General features: G+C 40.2%; 1 protein-coding gene and 1 long non-coding RNA gene across 4 annotated transcripts in view; one reads left to right on the top strand and one right to left on the bottom strand.

Annotated features, from left to right (window-relative positions):
- Positions 1-18,016, top strand: part of TBATA (thymus, brain and testes associated) — a 45,018-nt gene extending 27,002 nt beyond the window's left edge. For 2 of the 3 annotated variants that reach the window (XM_075215255.1, XM_075215253.1), the window contains exons 2-9: positions 1,731-1,978; positions 3,756-3,920; positions 5,962-6,047; positions 11,907-12,053; positions 12,351-12,432; positions 13,429-13,567; positions 16,384-16,436; positions 17,064-18,016. In XM_075215255.1, the coding sequence (XP_075071356.1) occupies positions 1,744-1,978; positions 3,756-3,920; positions 5,962-6,047; positions 11,907-12,053; positions 12,351-12,432; positions 13,429-13,567; positions 16,384-16,436; positions 17,064-17,170 (1,014 nt within the window). In that variant the 5' untranslated portion in view covers positions 1,731-1,743 and the 3' untranslated portion in view covers positions 17,171-18,016. The remainder of the gene's footprint in view (positions 1-1,730; positions 1,979-3,755; positions 3,921-5,961; positions 6,048-11,906; positions 12,054-12,350; positions 12,433-13,428; positions 13,568-16,383; positions 16,437-17,063) is intronic. The other variant, XM_075215254.1, reaches the window with a different exon arrangement.
- The window catches only part of LOC142160338 (uncharacterized), a 480,167-nt gene that overhangs the window by 296,774 nt on the left and 165,331 nt on the right, over positions 1-18,062 (bottom strand). The gene's annotated exons all lie outside the window — the stretch shown is intronic.

The raw sequence follows: 18,062 nt of genomic DNA, 5'->3' as shown, positions 1-18,062 counted from the left end.
ACCAAAACACGCAAGGGCGGTTTGGCAAAACCAAAACCAAAACACGACGGTAATCCAGATCCAAAACCAAAACACGGGGGTCAGTGAGCATCTCTAGTATCAGGGCAACAGTTTTCCAACAAATCCATGTGCTTCAGCACAAACTTTTCCTAGAATATCTGACTACTCATTTTTTTGCTAGCATTAGAAATAGCTTCTCAGAGTGAAGCATAATTGTACCAATACAAATGTGTAAAGTATTTCTAATAATCTAATATATATATCTCAAACATTTTAAAATGCAAAATTGGGACAAAAGAAGTCCTGCCCCCGATTGACTCAGACCATGCACCCATACTGTCTAAACCCCAACTCAATCTGACCAAATACACACATATTAACATGAAACTATGCCTACTCTTTGACAAGCACCATCCCTTTCATGATCCAAGAATCAGGACTGTCCCACCGAAATCAGGACTGTTGAAAGAGTCCGCTTTTTACTTACACAAATGTACTTAATGTTTTAAACACTTAGTACATTATCCTGGCACTTAGTGCTCCCAGGATCCAGGATAACCCCCGTGCTATTCATCACAGAGCTGGTTTGCCATTGGGGGTGGCGACTGCTTGTTTTTGTGGGTCTGATTCTCCTAAAGCAGAGGTGCTGGAACTCTTTCCTCAAAAGCTAACAGTTTATATTTTCAGGTGTCAGGTGCCGTCCGGTTCCTCCACAAATCGGGGACGGTCACCTGACATATCCAGCCGGGGGTGTCCTGTTGCTAGGCATCAGGCACACAGCGTCCCCGACCGGCTTGCTGCAGTCGGGCACATGCGCGCCTCGTCCCATTGCTAGGCAACGGGACACTATGTGCGATCCTGCCTCTCTGGCTTCCTTCCTATCAACTGATCACAGCCTCTATCTAAACTTCACTCTGGCACCATTAGGGTGCCAGAGTATCAGGTCTCCATTTGGTCTCCCTGTTTCTCCAGCATTGCTTGGTTCCTGCTCTTCATTGATTTTAAACCCAGCTTCCCTGACTACTTTTCTGGTTACTGCATTCTGGTTATTGATTCTGGCTTGTTGACCTTTCTCTGGATTTCTTGTGACCCTCGACCTCGCCCTGTTTGATTTCGCTTTGGATCTCTCCGTTGCACTGCCTGTCTCTGCTGGTTTGACCCGGACCATCTTAACTCTTCTTCACCACACTGGTAACTGTCTAGGTGGACCGCGACCTGCATACCCTTTGCAGCTAAGCCCATACCCCCTTGCGGGGTCCTTGGTGAACACCAGGGGTACGTTAGACTCCGCACCTCCTAGTTCAGTGACGCAACTACCAGTTGGTGTTCTCTGTGTATTCAGCTGCTTTCTCAGCCTGACATCAGGATTTCCTTCTAGGTGAGTTAATCTAGTTTTCTAGGTCATTAATTATCCCACCTGTTCCTACAGACTGAAATCCTAAAAACATGACCTGTTGGGAGCTCTTGAGAACAGAGTTTGAGCACCTCTGCTCTAGGGAATTCCACCCAGTGCTGACCAGGCTGGGGCCGGCATCACATTATGACAGAAGGACTCCACACTGTGACCAGGCCAGTTGTAAACGTTTCTTGATTTGGCTGCATAATTTCACACATTTTGATTCATGGAACTCAAGATACACATGTTACGCCACAATTTTGCTGCTGCTTTTTTTTTCTCCTGCAGAAAAAAGTGCTCTTCGAGGTCCTTAATGGCTTTTTTTTCTTTACAGCATTAACAATATTATGTCAAAAGAAAAAATGGAGCAGATGAAGAATCCTGTGTCCAGTACTTTTAAAAGTCAAAATATTGCTGCTTTATCTGGAAAACTGGAAAATCTTGCCCAGAACACACCCCTGCGTTTCAGTGACGAAGCAATGAGACCAGGCCCTAAAAGCAATTCTCGATTTGGCAATCTTAGCCAGCACCCATTCTTCTCAAGACATAACCCCCACCCGATCCATGTCACTCATATTCAAGGTTTGTTATATGTGATATATGCAAAAAAAAAAGTTGAAGAATGCTTTTTGTAAATTCATCCTGCATTTCTGTAATGGACAACAGACACATTAAAATAATCTTTTATCATTTAAAAAAAAATGCAAATAGTGTTTAAAATATTTAAAAACAATAACTGTAACACAAATAGTGAACCTAAAATGCGAATGGTGAATGCAAACCTCATATTTGGAACACAAAACTTTGAATCCGGGTCATTTGGTGATTGTACCATGAACACTTTGTGGCCGCCGAACAAGTGATAGTTCATTGACACTTAGTATTAAAAACAGAGACATGAAAGGTTTTAGCCAACAGACTAAACACACTTCTGCTCAATTTAATCTACCCTTTGTCCCATCCAGGCAAGTACTGGACAGTACTAGACTCGCAATAGACATAGTTCATTACCTCAATAAAAATAAAATCACTTCGCTGTTCCTTGCTTTGGACGTGGAGAAAGCCTTCAACAGTGTCTCTTGGCTATTCATACCCCTGATTCTCAACCAATTAAGCTTCAAAGATAAATTCCTGAAAGCTAATAGTGCACTATACTGCAAGCCCTCCATGATAGTTCTCACCAATGGCTTGCTAGCTAACCTAGCTAACAGGACCAGGCAAGGATGTCCCCTATCCCTGTTAATATTCACTTTGGTAATCGAGCCTCAGATGCAATTCTGACATCTCAGGAATTGCCACTAGCAAATCCAACTTTAAAATTGCTCTCTTCGCTGAGGATGTCTTCTTTACACTCACTAAACCACTCACACCTCTCCCCATTGTATTCTAAGAACTGTCTGAGTTTGGCTCAGTGCCGGAGTACAAGTGAAACAACAACAAGTCAGAGGTGCTAGCCTTTTATATTCCAAACCACCTGAAGAAGCTTTTAAATTATACAAAACCAACTACCCCTACTCCTCAATAATATTGAGTAGAATCTGTCCCACTTGTAAGAGTGCTATTTATCTTGAATAAGCAGAACAAATGTAATATAAATTATTATTCTTCCCAGAGTCCTCTACTTGTTCCAGACTTTGCCTGTACCTGTGCTAGCTCGGACAAAGAGTACTCTCCAAATGACATGCAACAGCTTCATATGGAACTATAAAAAAACATAGATTGGTTAAAGATAGAACTGATAGGCCTGGTCTAGTGGGGGCACCCTGTTCCGCAGATTTTACAGTGCCACATGGAATTCCCTAACTCTTACATCTACACTTAGCCTTCAAACCTTCAAGCGCTCTCTGAAAATTCACCTCCCAAGCAAAGAAAGCAAAATCCCAAGCCAACTTTTTAATCTCCCTAGGTCATTCTGTCTGATTACCGTCCTCTGCAAAGTTCTCTCTGAGCCCCAGACCAACATTGCTCTGTGACTGGATAACATAGCCCTACTAAGCACTTTTTCCCATTACAGTCTGTCTGGAACAATATAATATATGACACCTAACCTCAGGTATCAATCTTCTTATAAAATGGAAGCAGGGCCCTCTTATCTCTTGTATGTTTGTTAATGCCCAATCATGTTTCATTACTGTGGACTATGCTGGTGCTATAGATAATAGTAATATTAATTATAATAAAAATAATACTAATAATTTATAGTATTTGCTTAAAGGCATGGTTATATGCTCTTTGCTTCCATCTAGTGACATAAAAACATATTGATCCACTGGCTAAGAATGAAGAATATTGTTTATTTCATGTTAACTTTTCATGAGCATATTTTTTGTGTTCTGCATTTCTTATCATTTTGCAATAGGACTTAATGGAATCCCTATATGCATTGTCAATGATGAGTGGTCTGCTACATCTCAACTCTATTCTCATCCTATGATAAAGAGCACGCTTCCTACCAATATGCTGGGTGTTCCCAGTATGCCTATAGGAGATCCACGTGGTAATATAGTTCCTTTTCTCGGGACAGGTGAATATTCTAAGTTATAAGACTTCCAAGAAATGAAGGCAAGCAATATATAATACATACTTACCAACTTTATTAAGTTGTCTTCTGGGAGCCTGCCAGGGGAGGTGGGCATGAAGGGGGCAGGGCACCAAACATCGCGTCATTTTGGACCCAAATGCCGCGATTCATGGAGAATGGACCAAATTCTGCCCACTTCACTAGGAAGTGGGCAGAATTTGGGAGATGCGGGAGTCTCCCGGACATTCTGGGAGAGTTGGCAAGTATGATATAATATTAACTTAAAGATATGATTGAATCTTAGAATGTGACATTATATGCCTAGAAGAGGCCTCCAAAGTGCTGTTTTAAGAGCTGGGGTCTTGGATGGGGGAGGATGACCTAGCATCGCCAGTCCCTCTCACCTGCGCTTCACATAGCGGCCGCACTCCCTTATGTTTCGCTACTACTAATACCACAGGATGAATGCAGTGCAGTAACACAGTTTATTTAGTAGGTTTATCTGTATTTTAATGGTGATGTCTAATTAACCAGCCATAGGCTTTACAACTGATGGGGCTATGTGAAAATTTCACTGCTGCTTCAATAGCATAATATAAATTGACGCTTTTCTGAAAAAGTAACGTGGAGTCCCATCGTGGGAAAAAAGTGCCTTTTGTATAGCCACAAAGCTGGCCATTCAAGTAGTAGTAGGGAAAAGAGACAAAACAGATATGAGTAAGGATTGAAAATAGCTGCAAATTAACTACTGAATCAAAATCATGTACAGTATTTCTGTTTGCTAACTGCACTAATACCTTTTACAGAAGACCACAGGTTTTTTGTTTTAAACTATGTTTCTGTTATTTGTATTGAATTAAAACTAAATGATATCATAAATGCAATACTATCTCCGTCCTCAGAAGAACACATCCTGCTTCTGTGAAATGTATTTTGGGTTGAATTATCCTTTAATGTTTGAAATCCCCCATCCCTAATTGTTTATACTTTTTTTACCTTCTATCTAAAAATCCATATTTCCCAACATTTAAAACGATTAAATCGTGACACGACTACACCACTTCTGAATTGGGGGTGGTCGTGTCACATTAGGAGTGTGTATCCATATTACAATAGGTGGGAGAATCACTAGGCCGACCCAACTCTCCTCCTCTAAAAACAGCCTTGAATTGCTGTGCGCACCAGAGGCACCTTCCATACCTCCCAACTTACTGAAATTGGGGGACTACTACTACTACTACTATATTTCTATAAATAGAAAACTCCTTGGCGCTAAGGGAAAAACATAAACATACAATACAAAAAAACACAACATAAACTGTTTGGGAATGTAAAAATATAATACATAAATTGTAAAATCAGTAGGTTTAATAATCAATCTGAAATGCTTCTGGCCAGATAGCAAAATCAAGAAAATATATGAGGTAAATACCTGTTGTTGTTTTTATTTTTCTTCTCCGGAACATACAGAGTTAGAACTGTTTCTTCTGTTTGGATATATATATATATATATATATATATATATATATATATATATATATATATATATATATTTGCACTTTGGACTGTTTTTTCTTTCTTTATACACTTTTTATACAGCATTGGTATATGATTGTTCAATCAGTAGACTATTTTCTGGAAGTTTTTTGGAAGTATTTTCAGACCTATATTTGTCCTAGTTGCTTGTGTTTTTTTATTTGTTTTTATATATTTTTTCTTAATTTTGCTATCTGGCCAGAAGCATTTCAGATTGATTATTAAACCTACTGATTTTACAATTTATGTATTATATTTTTACATTCCCAAACAGTTTATGTCGTGTTTTCTGTATTGTATGTTTATATTTTTCCCTTAGCGCCAAGGAGTTTTCTATTTATTGATTTATTAATGAGGATTTAGGGTTTCCTTTTTTCTCCTGTTTGGCAGCTACTGATTATATCAACACTATAGGGAACGCGGATTAGGATTTCTATTTGTACTACTATATTTCTGCCTTTGGATACTGCTACAAATCTCTTATTCTTAGCAATCTCCTGTAATGCAGGTTCTATATCTGAAGCATGGCGTGAAGAGTTGAGAGATCTTGCTTCAAAAGTTTGTACTTCGGACAAACAACCACAAAACAAGGAGGTAATTTCATAGATTTGAGTCTAATACATGTGTACGCAACCTATGGATTTTTAGATGTATGTCCCGTGATGGTACATAAGATTAGTATAATAACATTTTGTTTGTGACTTGTTATTGACTAGGTAGGTGATAGTTTGTGGACTTTTTTCCTCCTAATGTGGACTGTTGCTTATACAGTTTTTTTATTAGTTCAAAATTAAAGCTAAATTTGTAAAGTAAATTAACAGCATAATTATGTTACGAACACAATAACAATATTTTAAGAAGCTTCAAAACACAGAACAATGGATGTCCATGTTACAGACATTCCGCTGGAAGTATAATCTGATTATACTCTGATTATTAGACTTGTTCGGGGTACTTGGATGCCCCCAGGACTTAACTCTAGGGTAGCAAAAGTATCAGAATAACCATAGCACAGGATGGAGGCTAACCGGAATACAGAAAGCAATTGCTAGAGACAGGCCAGAGGTTGTGGGTCAGTAGCAAGCGTGTTAACCAGAAGACAGGCCTATGGTCAGAGTAGGTTGTAGACAGGGGTAATCCAGTCAACAGGCAGAGGTCAGTGGCACTCAGCATACAAACAGGGTCAAAGTAAAAGCGAAATGTCACAACAAGAATCAGGTCAGAAGCAGAGTATCCACAGGATAACAAAGGATGGAGCAGGTCAGCACTAGTGCAGTACACATACACTATAACCGGCACTGAAGCTAAGCCCTCCCTGCCTTATATACAGAAGGTAAAGAAACAGGGAACAGGAAAATCACAGGCATAATAAGCCACCATGGGCTGCTTAATTAATGAGATCAGCACTCCTCCTATTGCCCCAGGAAGCTGAAAGTAATTATGCTAATTGCTCAGGTGGGGTACTTATTCTTGTTAACAATAATGCCGACACAAGTTACATCGACGTGAAAATTCCGATACCCACCAAAGCAACAATGAGAGAATATAGACTTACTATATAATAGACATACCACATTCTCCACACGCTTTATGTCCGCCACATGTAAGCTGCGATTGTATAAAATCCATCCAGTCACAATGGCGTCGCTTCCAATGGACAAAGTAAGATTGAGTGTTTTCAGGCGGCCACGGTCGAACCCGCCGCCTGTATTACATTATACAGGTCCAACCATTATAACAGGGAGCGTGGAGTTGCCCTGTCATAATGTGAAACCAGCTGCAGCCTAGTCAGCAGGAAATCCCTAGGGGAATCCAGTAGAGGTATGTGGAGGGGGGCGGGGGGTTCTTTTATTTTTTTTATTTTTTTTTTAACTCCATAAAGATATGTGCTGACACTATTATGTATCTTTATAGCAGGCCTGCTTCCTGATTTGGCTGTTTTAGTCCAGTCAGTGGACTCAGCAATGATTATTTTTTTTTTTTTATTTTTACAATTTATTCCACTACCCAATGTTATCTACTGTTGAAGTATTTTTATGTTTTTAATTTGTTAATATATATTTATTTTTATTAGGTGTTTTGTATGTATTACTCTATTTTTTCTTAAACAAATCAAAGGCTCTTTAACCTAAAGGATTTTGCTGAGAATTACATCAAGATATACTTTTTGAAGCGAGCTCCAAAAGTGTGCAAAAGTATACATTTTCTTGTCACAAATTTAGGCTGCGTGTGTCAAAAGAATTGTGATAGGTGTAAAGGTTGAAAATCGCTGTTCTACAATAATAAGCAATGCAGCTATCTGGCTCTATATGAAAATTATTAAGATAATAGTTTTACAGTGACAGTGAATATTGACATGAATAGCTGAAGTCTGTCTGGGTTATAGAATAAATTAGTCAGACAGGCATTTTCAGTGATCTCTTGTGTGGCTTGGCTGCATAGTGCGTATATCTGTAGATCCTCAGCAGCTTTTGCTATGTTATCTCAAGAACAGTGTTTCTGCTAGTGCTGTTAGAGAACTTACCTGCTCCACGTTCCTGCTCTCAATCACAACCATCTGCACTGTCAACATCCGGGTGGGTGGCTGCAGTCATATGACCGTGTCAGAGCAACAGGTTTCCTTTCTAAGCATCTGACTTTCCTTATGTTCTGCTTGTGCATATTTTCCAGCCTTCCTATGTATGATTTATGGTTTGTCTCAGGGCCCTCTTAAGAACATCTTGGGCCCCCGGGCACAGCAGTGCACCGGGGCCCCTATATATACAAAAAAAATAATTATATATATGGGCCCTGCAGACCAGGGGGGCCCGTCGGAGGCAGCAAAAAAAAACAAAAACCTGAAAAAAAAGAAGAAAATACTTACCTTGCGGTCAGCTGGCGATCCGGCTCCCTCCATGGTCTCCTCCTCCGTCGCGCTCCGCAATGGATGTCGGGCGGGCGTGATGACGTCGACATGCACAGCGAGCGCCGTACGTGTGCAATGTTGATTCAGTGTATCAGACCTGGCTATCCATACTGAGTACGACTTTAGATACTCCTGTGCTGCGTTACTCCAGCGTACTAGATCTGGCTTACCTACATTGGTCTTGCTTGCCTCGCTTCACTACACTGACCGCCAACTTGTTTCTGTACTTTCTTTGCCCAGTATTTGGTCCTTTGCCACTACCATACACCTATCAGCCATCACATCAGATGGTTAACCTAAGGACAGCGACCTGTGAGCATTTGGCAGCAAAATTCATCCCACCTTGCAGCAGTTCTTGGTGAAGACCGAGGGATTCTGTAGACTACGCGCCTTAGGAAGGCCAGCTGTGACTGATAGAAATCTCCCGTGAACATAACAAGTGCATACTTGCATTGCTGCAATTTTCCCATTATTATTATAATTATTATTATTATAGTGGAACTACAGTAACATGAATAACTACTTATCAAACCAGTTAGCTTAGATTTTAGTAAACCATTCTTAGGGAGAGTAGAATCCCAGGTGAAAAGGGGTGAAAACGACGGGCCTTTTGGTAAAGTAAGAAATGAGGTCACTGCCATTTTGGGTAGAGGTATGAAAAGGCAATTAGGGTTGGGGTTAAAGCTGAAACATATTGGAAAAGACTAAAATAGCATGAAAATCAGTAAACATCCCATTTGACAGCCCATGGTCATAACATTTTTATCAAAGCAAAATTGTGGACTTGCTTTCATTAAATTATTGTGTGCCAAAATACATATTTTTTTCTTACTCTAAGAGGACCAGGAAAGCAAATATGCGAGCATCACACAAACCACAAGATGCGCTCAAAACACCACATTAAACAGAAAAAAAAAATGACCAGCATCTTTTACAGCCTATGTCATTTTTTCAATTAAGTGTATGGGACTTATATTGAAAAGGCCTGGGCCGGACTGGACATCCGTCACATCTGGCAAATGCAAGAAGGGCCAATGGCTAAATGGGACGATCCAGCTGGCTGCCCGCCCCAGCAGCAGACTCTCCTGGCAGCATTTTTTTTTCCCCATCAGGCAGCACGCAAGGGACCGGAAACCACGCTCTGGCTCTGGACTGGGACAATTGACAGGTAGGCTGGTCCCTCCGCCTGGACCAGCTGTCATACAGCACTTGGCAGCGCACCATACAGATCCGTTTCTCCCTTCTGTGCCCGCCCCTTTCTCTCCATGACAACAGTTACTTCCCCTCCATGGAATGAAACTGCATGCACTGCCACAGAATGGAAGACTGCCTGAGGTGAGTACATAACAGAGCTGTCTGTTTATGTCTTTATGAGTTTGTCGTGTGTGTGGTATAATCTTGAGTGGAGACATTACTGTGGCATACTGTAAACTGGGGCACTACTGGGGCATAATATGAACTTGGGGCAGTATTATGTGGCATAATTCGGAACCAAGGTGGCATAATAGGAACTGGGGACACTACTGTATGTTATAATATGATTTGGGGGCACTATTGTGGCGTAATATGATTTGGGGCACAACTGTATGGCATAATATGATTTGTGGGCTCTATGGTGGCTTAATATCAATTGGGGGCACATACTCAGGCATGAGGGAAGAGGGAGAGTGTTAATATAATGTGGGAGATAGGCAATCAATTTAATGGTGGAGTTTAGGTGGGGCTAATTATTTACTTGATGCCATTTTATTTGTGTGGTGATGTGGGTCAAATTAATTTAATATTGAGGCCCAGCAATATAAGAAGTGGTGATTGAACCTTTTAATTTAATGCTGGGGTGGTTTGGGTGCTATTAATGGAAAGTGGGGCTGTTTTGGAAAAAAATAACGTCTATTTATTAAATGTGAATATGAATTATTTAATGGCAGTGACGGTTGTGGGAAATAGGTATATTTATAAAACGTAAATGCTATTTAATTTATTGCTGGGGTTGTTTGGAGGGAAGAAAATAGGTTTATTTATCATCAGTAGCAGCAGCTATTTATATTAAATGTGAATACTAGTATTTTAATGTTGGGACTGGAGGAAGGCCTAATTATAAAACATGGGTTGTATTGATTAAACACCAGGGCTGGTTGGAGTTTTCTAAATTACATGTACCCATTATTTTCCAAATAGGGCCTCTAACATTCCAGGATCCAGACAAGCAGCAACTAAAGACACCAGCAGCCACAGGTGGTGAAAGTGACAAGAACAGGTAGGAGAGAGGAGCACAGTCTGCCAACTGTCCTGAATCTGGTGGGGAAGTCCAGAATTTTGGGGACTGTCTCGTTTAGTGAGATTTGGTCCGACTACAAGGACAGTTGGGAGGTATGTCCCGCTTCACACCATACTGCTTGTGAAGGCAGATCTGCGTGTACCTAACAGTAGTGCACACAGTATTGCCTGTGTATTTGTCTAACATTTGTCTAAAATGATAACCATGTTACAGAATAGGGGCCCCCTGTCTTAAATACCCCGCCCCCCTCCGAGCCTTAATCTAGCTCTGGTTAGCAGGAGGGAACGGATAGCTGCTTCCAGTCCCTGGATAGGACACAGCCTGCAGAGCAAGCTGAGGAGCTCTAAGTATCGTACACTTGTGAGACTATGTGCTTCCCTGCTTACTCTACAGGAAGTTCCCATCCTGATGGATGTCAGCAGCATCAGAAGTATAGATAAGGATAAGTACAGTTGGCTGGGGGTGTCATTATGTGCCTGGGCATGGCGTGATATGGCTGGGAGGGCGTGATAAATGTAATGTTTTTATTATAATGTATGTATCAATGCCCCATTTTGGCGGCACACAGTTTCCTTCCTGCTGGAACTGAGATGGGCCTGTGTACTTTAAGTGCCAGGGCAGGTTTTTAGTCCCAGTCTGGCCCTGGAAAAGGCTGTAATAAAATAAAGATGAACAATCATTCCCATTTAACAGGTTGTAAACAGAAGCAGGGATAAAATTGTATTTAGTTTTTCTATGTCCATGATCATCATGTTGTTACGAGTGTAATATGTGATTCTTATGTCAAGCACACCTTGAGAGTGATGCCACATAAATGGCTTATATATAAAACACACGGGAGGGGCATATATATATAGTATAACATTATGTGAAAAAGTACAGCAGACACTGCACTGCTGAAACAATCTTGCTGTTTATTTGGGAAATGTCAGAAAGCATAAACAGCAATTTCATCACAATTTCTCCCACAATCCTACGCTTGGCTATACAGTAGTTCCCTCACTACCAGCCGGCCACTAACTGGCATTGGTGGCCTCGCCCACAAATACAAACAGTGTTTTTATCATCCACCCCAGCACTACAAACCAACCACAGTAAACAACAAATCAGTTACACCCATGTGAAACACCGGCATATGTATGCGCTGAAAGAGGAGCCCAGGGAAAAATTAACTCTCTCTGCAGACTAGCTGGGTTTTTACCTATTTCCCTATAGGAAAGGTGTGACAAATAAGCCTCTTTGCCACAAGTTATACTGGTTTATTCCTCAGGAGGAACCACGGAGATCCACCCAGTACTCTGCACAAACTGGACGCATTATTCCTGCATCTTCAAGAACTGTGACCCGCAAAGCAAGCAGAAATGGCAGCAACAAAGGAAAAAATACAAGCACTCACTTTCATGACCAGGAACTTCTAGTAAGTCCTAAGTAATATAAAAAGATCTATATGTCATTACAAGATAAGTCTATATTAAATTGTGCAGAAGATTATATTGATAATATAAACAGTGCCATTTTTTTGGGCATTTGTGGTAACTCTGGGGAAATGTACTGTTCATTTGAACTTTGCACACTCCAAAGAACTGCTTTGCTCTAGTTTAAAAAAAGACGATTTCCACCCATTTTGGTAAGTTTTCTGTCATTAGCACATGAAATGGCAAACAGGTCACATTGACCTAGAACTGTAATATGTGTCCTTTAATTCTGTCAACAGATACTGGAGTTGCTTTGCCAGATTCTGCAAACCGATTCTCTGTCTTCCATCCAACAGTGGCTTTTGTCAGCTGACCAGAGAGGTGAGGACAGGCTAAAAAATAAATAGTGGTTTCTTCATTGTATGAATAAGTTGTTTCATTTATCTATTTAACATTTACTTTTCAATTAGTAGCTATTTTGTGGTCTAATGGCAAACAATATGTTATGCATACATTTTTTTTTGTATCTTCAAAGTGCAAGAACAGTTTTCATTTCAACCTTAGTAGCTTACTAATGATTATACAACAATTAATTAAAATCAGAACTTTTCAGCCTAGACCGAAAGTAATGATTATATAATAACAGTGGAATCTGCATGTTGCCTAGTGCTTACTTTATATACCTCTCTCTTTTTTGTATTCTATTAATAAAACCTGTCACTTCTTCCTTCGTAATATTGCCAAATGCCACCCATACAAAGACACAGCCATTACACACACATATATATATATATATATATATATATATATATATATATATATATATTGGAGTAAGTCTGACTCGTAAATGCTCAAAAAGTGATTTTGCATACACAGTAGAAACATTTATGCCAGCAGAAAAAGCTATTGGGGAATATCATGAAAAAAATTTGTGAATAAATTAATTGCAATGACAAGCAATTTGTTATGTTAATAACATTTGATAAATTCTTAAATGTGAGAGCCCTGATTGGTTTGGTCTGGTCTAAATCTAAAGTAATTTAATTGCTATATTTAGACACTGATAAACTTTGCTACTTTATGCAATATTTCTGACAAGATTTTATGCAGGATATTTATACAATTTATACATTTAAGGTATTTCTTCTGTTGAATCTGAACTTGCTTCATTTCCGCTATATATATTTTATTCTGTACGATGTATAGATTTTACATCTATGCCTTTACTCGCATTGATCTCACCAGGGTAACCTTAGAGCGTTGCTAAACGGCTGACATATGTTAAGAAATGTTTGTTTTGTTGGTTTTTTTGTTATGTACTAAAATTCAATAATACCTGATTTAAAAAAAATTTGATAAATTCTTAATGTCCTGCAGAGAAAGACATTATCATGGGTATGATAAAGACAGCGACTGCCAATATGCAATTTGAATCCCAGACAATGGAAAGGTCCAATTCCCAGAATGCCTTAGGATTGCTGTCAAGAGATGATCACCGGAGGGAAAATCTTAACAGGTTGACGCCATATCGTTTTTGGTCTCATACAGACTGTAAAGCAGATCTAGGAAACTTGGAGTTGTCCAGGAGAGCCAACAGTTTCTCTCTCCCTCTCTCCTTTTTTCCTCCATTTGCATTTGAAGATATTACATCTAAAATCTGTACTGACATCTGGATAAATATTGGACATGTGTAGTCTGGCACCAACATATCAGTTTTTAGATACTTTATATAGCTCACTGATACACATGCAAAACGTGATTTGTATTTCTATAGCCTCATATTTGCAAAAAATACTTTTGCTTTTAATTATTATTTTGTATATATTGTTTTATTTATTTAGAGGCATGACACCAGTAAGACTTTAAGTGACAGTAACAGTTCCCCCTTCAAGTTGGGCTTAGGCTTGACAATTTCCCCACACAAGAATACAAAAATATTATTCTATCACTTTTGCATGGTTGAGTTGTTAGGTCAGCCCTTTCCCACAACAAATATTTCTGAAGACTTTGATACTAATAAAGAAGAAGCAGGGCCGGAATGGGACTAAAAATCGGCCCTGGCATTTAAAGTACACAGGCCCACCTCAGTTGACCACATTGTGTGGTGGGTGTGGCCAACATGGGGCATTGATACATACAGGCCCGGCGCTCCCATTAGGCAAGGTTAGGCACTTGCCTAGGGCGCCGGGCTCTGGAGGGCGCCTGGAGGGCGCCCTGCAGAATGAAAATTACTTTAAAACTGTGCGGCGACCGTTGACCATACCTGTCACGGCCGCCGCACAGCATTCAGATGCACGGGGGAGGGGGGAAGAGGCTATTGCTCACCACTGCCGCCTCTCTGCCCTGTCTCCTCCCCTCCACTCACTAGTGTCAGTGAGTGGAGGGGAGGAGACGGAGCAGAGAGGCGGCGGTGGTGAGGTAAGGAAAGACGGGGTGATGGGGGACGGGGGAGGAGGGAGGAGGGCGCCGATTGTTGTTGCTGAGCTGGGGCGCCGATTTTTAAAAAATGCCTAGGGCGCCATGGAGGCTAGCACCGGCCCTGGATACATACATACATTATAATAAAACATTACATTTGTCACGCCCTCCCAGCCACATAACGCCATCCCCCCAGGCACATTATGACACCCCCAGGCCACTGTACTTATTTATGCTTCTGGTGCTGCTGACATCCATAAGGGTGGGAACTTCCTGTAGAGTGAGCAGGGAAGCTCTTTGCCAAATCTTGTGATACTTAGAGCTCCTCGGCTTGCTCTGCAGTCTGTATCCTCTCCGGGAACTGGGAGCAGCTATCAGTTCCCTTCCCCTAACCAGAGGTGGATTAAGGCTCAGGGGGGCCAGGGTATTTAAGACAGCAGGGCCCCTATTATGTAACATGGTTATAATTTTAGACAAATACACAGGCAATACTGTTAGAAGCACACAGCTCTGCCTTCACAAGCAGTATGTTGTGAAGCAGGACATACCTCCCAACAGTCACCCAAATTCAAGACTGCCCCACCAGATTTAGGACAGTTGGCAGACTGTCCTGCTCTCTCCTACCTGTCTTGGTCACTTTCACCACTTGTAGCAGCTGGCTTCTTTAGCTCAGTTCCTTCTTGTCTTGATCCTGGAATATTGGATGCCCTATTTTGAAGAAAAAATGGGTACATGAGACTTAGAAAACTCCAACCAGCCCCGGTGTTAAAACAATAGCACTCACATTTTATAATTAGGCCTCCCTCCAGTCCCCACATTAATAATATTCACATTTAATAAGTATACCTATTTCCCTCCAACCAGCCCCAACATTAAATTAACAATATACCCATTTACGCAAAACAAATTTCCCTCCCTCCAAACAGTCCCAGCAATAAATTAAATAGCATTAAAGTTTAATAAATATAGTCCTTTTCCACAACCATCCCCGACAATTAATAATTCATATTCACATTTAATAAATAGCCCTCCTCCCCAAAATCAGCCCCATATTCAATTGATAGCCTTAAACCACCTCAGCATTAAATTAAAGGTTCCTTCACCTCACCTTAAATATTTAACCCCCCTACACTCTACCATTAAATAGCCTACCTCCCACACTATATTAAGATCCTTCCTTCCCACACATATTATATTAAAATACTGCACACACACACACGCACATTATATGAAAATACTGCACGCACACACACGCACACTATATGAAAATACTGGGTGCACATGCACACTATATGAAAATACTGCGCACACACCCACACGCACACTATATGAAAATACTGCACGCACACACACACACACACACACACACACACACACCTGCACACTGTATGAACATGGCCCCACACGCACACTGTATGAAAATACTGCGCGCGCACACACGCACACTATATGAAAATACTGCGCACACACACACACATGCATACTATGAACATGGCCCCACACGCACAATGTATGAACATGGCCCCACACGCACACTGTATGAACATACACACACACACACTATGAACATGGCGGCCACACAATTGCTTTATTACCTTCCTGTGCGCTGCTCGGCGGACAGAGTTTCAGTGGTGTGTGGCCGATGCAAGTAATCACATGGGACGCGCACCACGTGACAGGTGCCGTCCCATGTGATTAAAATCACATGACCGCTCATCACTGAAACTCCGCAGTGAGCTGCGTGCTGCTCGGGCGGGCATGCTGCTGGCTGGCACAGCCCAACTAGCCATCAGCCCTTCTGGCTTTTGCCAGAAGTGCCAGATTTCCGGTCTGGCCCTGATAATATGCCCATTCAATACATAGGACTTGTTTTGATAAATTTAATCATCTCTCTTTTTTTACTTTTATTTAAAGTAGGTCCCATCAAAAACAAAAGCCAGAGCCTATTTCGGAAGAGGACAAACCAGGTAACAAGAACAAATACTGAAATATACAGTATTGCTCGACACACACAATTGCACAAAATAATTATTGTGTCAGACATGTCATAATATGGAATCTGGTCTAACTGAAACACAAGTGACATTTGACATGACATAGTATTGCTGGATTAATTTAAGCACTTCAATTTCTGTATCGGGTTGTTAGTTAAGGTAACTGTTGTTACACAGGGGCTCAGTGTGGAGACCATATAAAAAAAAATCCAGTATTAATCACATACAAAGTTTTATTTTAATGATGATTGAAGAACAGGGGTCAACACAAATCAGTAGAACTGGTGTCGCTGGATTACAGCTCCTCATTTTTCAGTGAATAGTATTTGCAAAACAAAAGTATCTACTGGAAAATGCTGAGACATTTTCTCTAAATTTGCACTTTTAATTAAACTCTTAAGGCTTTATTGTGCAAATTTAATTTAAACAATTTTCAGAAGGTAGAAATACACTTTAAGCCCAAAGCTAAACTCAAAAATATGCTTATTTACATGTATCAAGAGCATACAAATCTCATTACAAAAAAGGCACACAGTATAGCTAAGCAAGTCAATGTAGAAAAGATAACGGAATCTAACTATCTGATTTACCCTCTTACAGAACACATCGGTACTGCAGAAGTTCTTCAGATACATGCACCAGACGATGATAACCAAAACAAACCTAGCTCTGCAAAAGAAAACACAACAGGACCTTCTGTGGAATAAACGGCATTCTCCTTAGAATGAGCCATATACTCTCAGTCGCGTACCTTGTAATTTATGACAAGTACCTTAAGTACATGTAACTAACCTGATCTTGATTGATTGGTAAATTTCTATACCTTATTCCTTGCCCAAAAACTTAGTATTGTGTTATGTAAAAAGATATTTACTGAAATATACACAATTTTCTTTAACCATTTATTTCTATTTTTCCATTGCTCTACCTTTTTTTATATATAGCTTACTAAAATGTTCATATCAAGTGAGGTTCAGGTTTGCCAAACAGGTCTAGGTGTAATTGCAGTCTAATGATCATACTAAACAGAAGCAGAATAAATAGATGACTAGATAAATACCTCTGATGCATCTTCATGCGCTGGGTGGATGCTCTGCTTGCCATAGGCCTGTACATGTGGACCCGTATTTAATACATTTTTAATTAATATCTATTAGGTTTGTGTTTTTACTGTACCAGTAGTTTCTTTTATTACCTAATACCAATTAAATATTTTTATTAGAAATTTGTATTAAACCAAAAATTCTCAGTAAATGGGCATTATATTTGCTTGCAAACATATTAGTCGTCCATCAACTAATGATGCTTTCTATATAGTGTTAGTTTCTTAGTTCTACTCCTTTAGTGTATTGTTAAAGGCTAATTCATTTTGCATGCAGTTAAATAAGGTATACACGATCACAGTATATTTCTTACCTGGGTTTCAGAGTTATACTTTAGTTGCTCTGACTCTCATGCATCATAAGCTAGGAGAGCATCTCTGGTCATGGCAGACATTCGGGAACTCATTGGATTTGGTGGAGTGAGATGAGAAATATCCTGTTATAGTTCATAACATAGGGCCTGATTCATTAAGGATCTTAAATGAAGAGGATCCTT

The sequence above is a fragment of the Mixophyes fleayi genome, chromosome 6 (assembly GCF_038048845.1).
Source record: "Mixophyes fleayi isolate aMixFle1 chromosome 6, aMixFle1.hap1, whole genome shotgun sequence".
Classification (NCBI taxonomy): domain Eukaryota; kingdom Metazoa; phylum Chordata; class Amphibia; order Anura; family Limnodynastidae; genus Mixophyes; species Mixophyes fleayi.
This window is presented reverse-complemented; position numbering and strand designations above follow the sequence as displayed.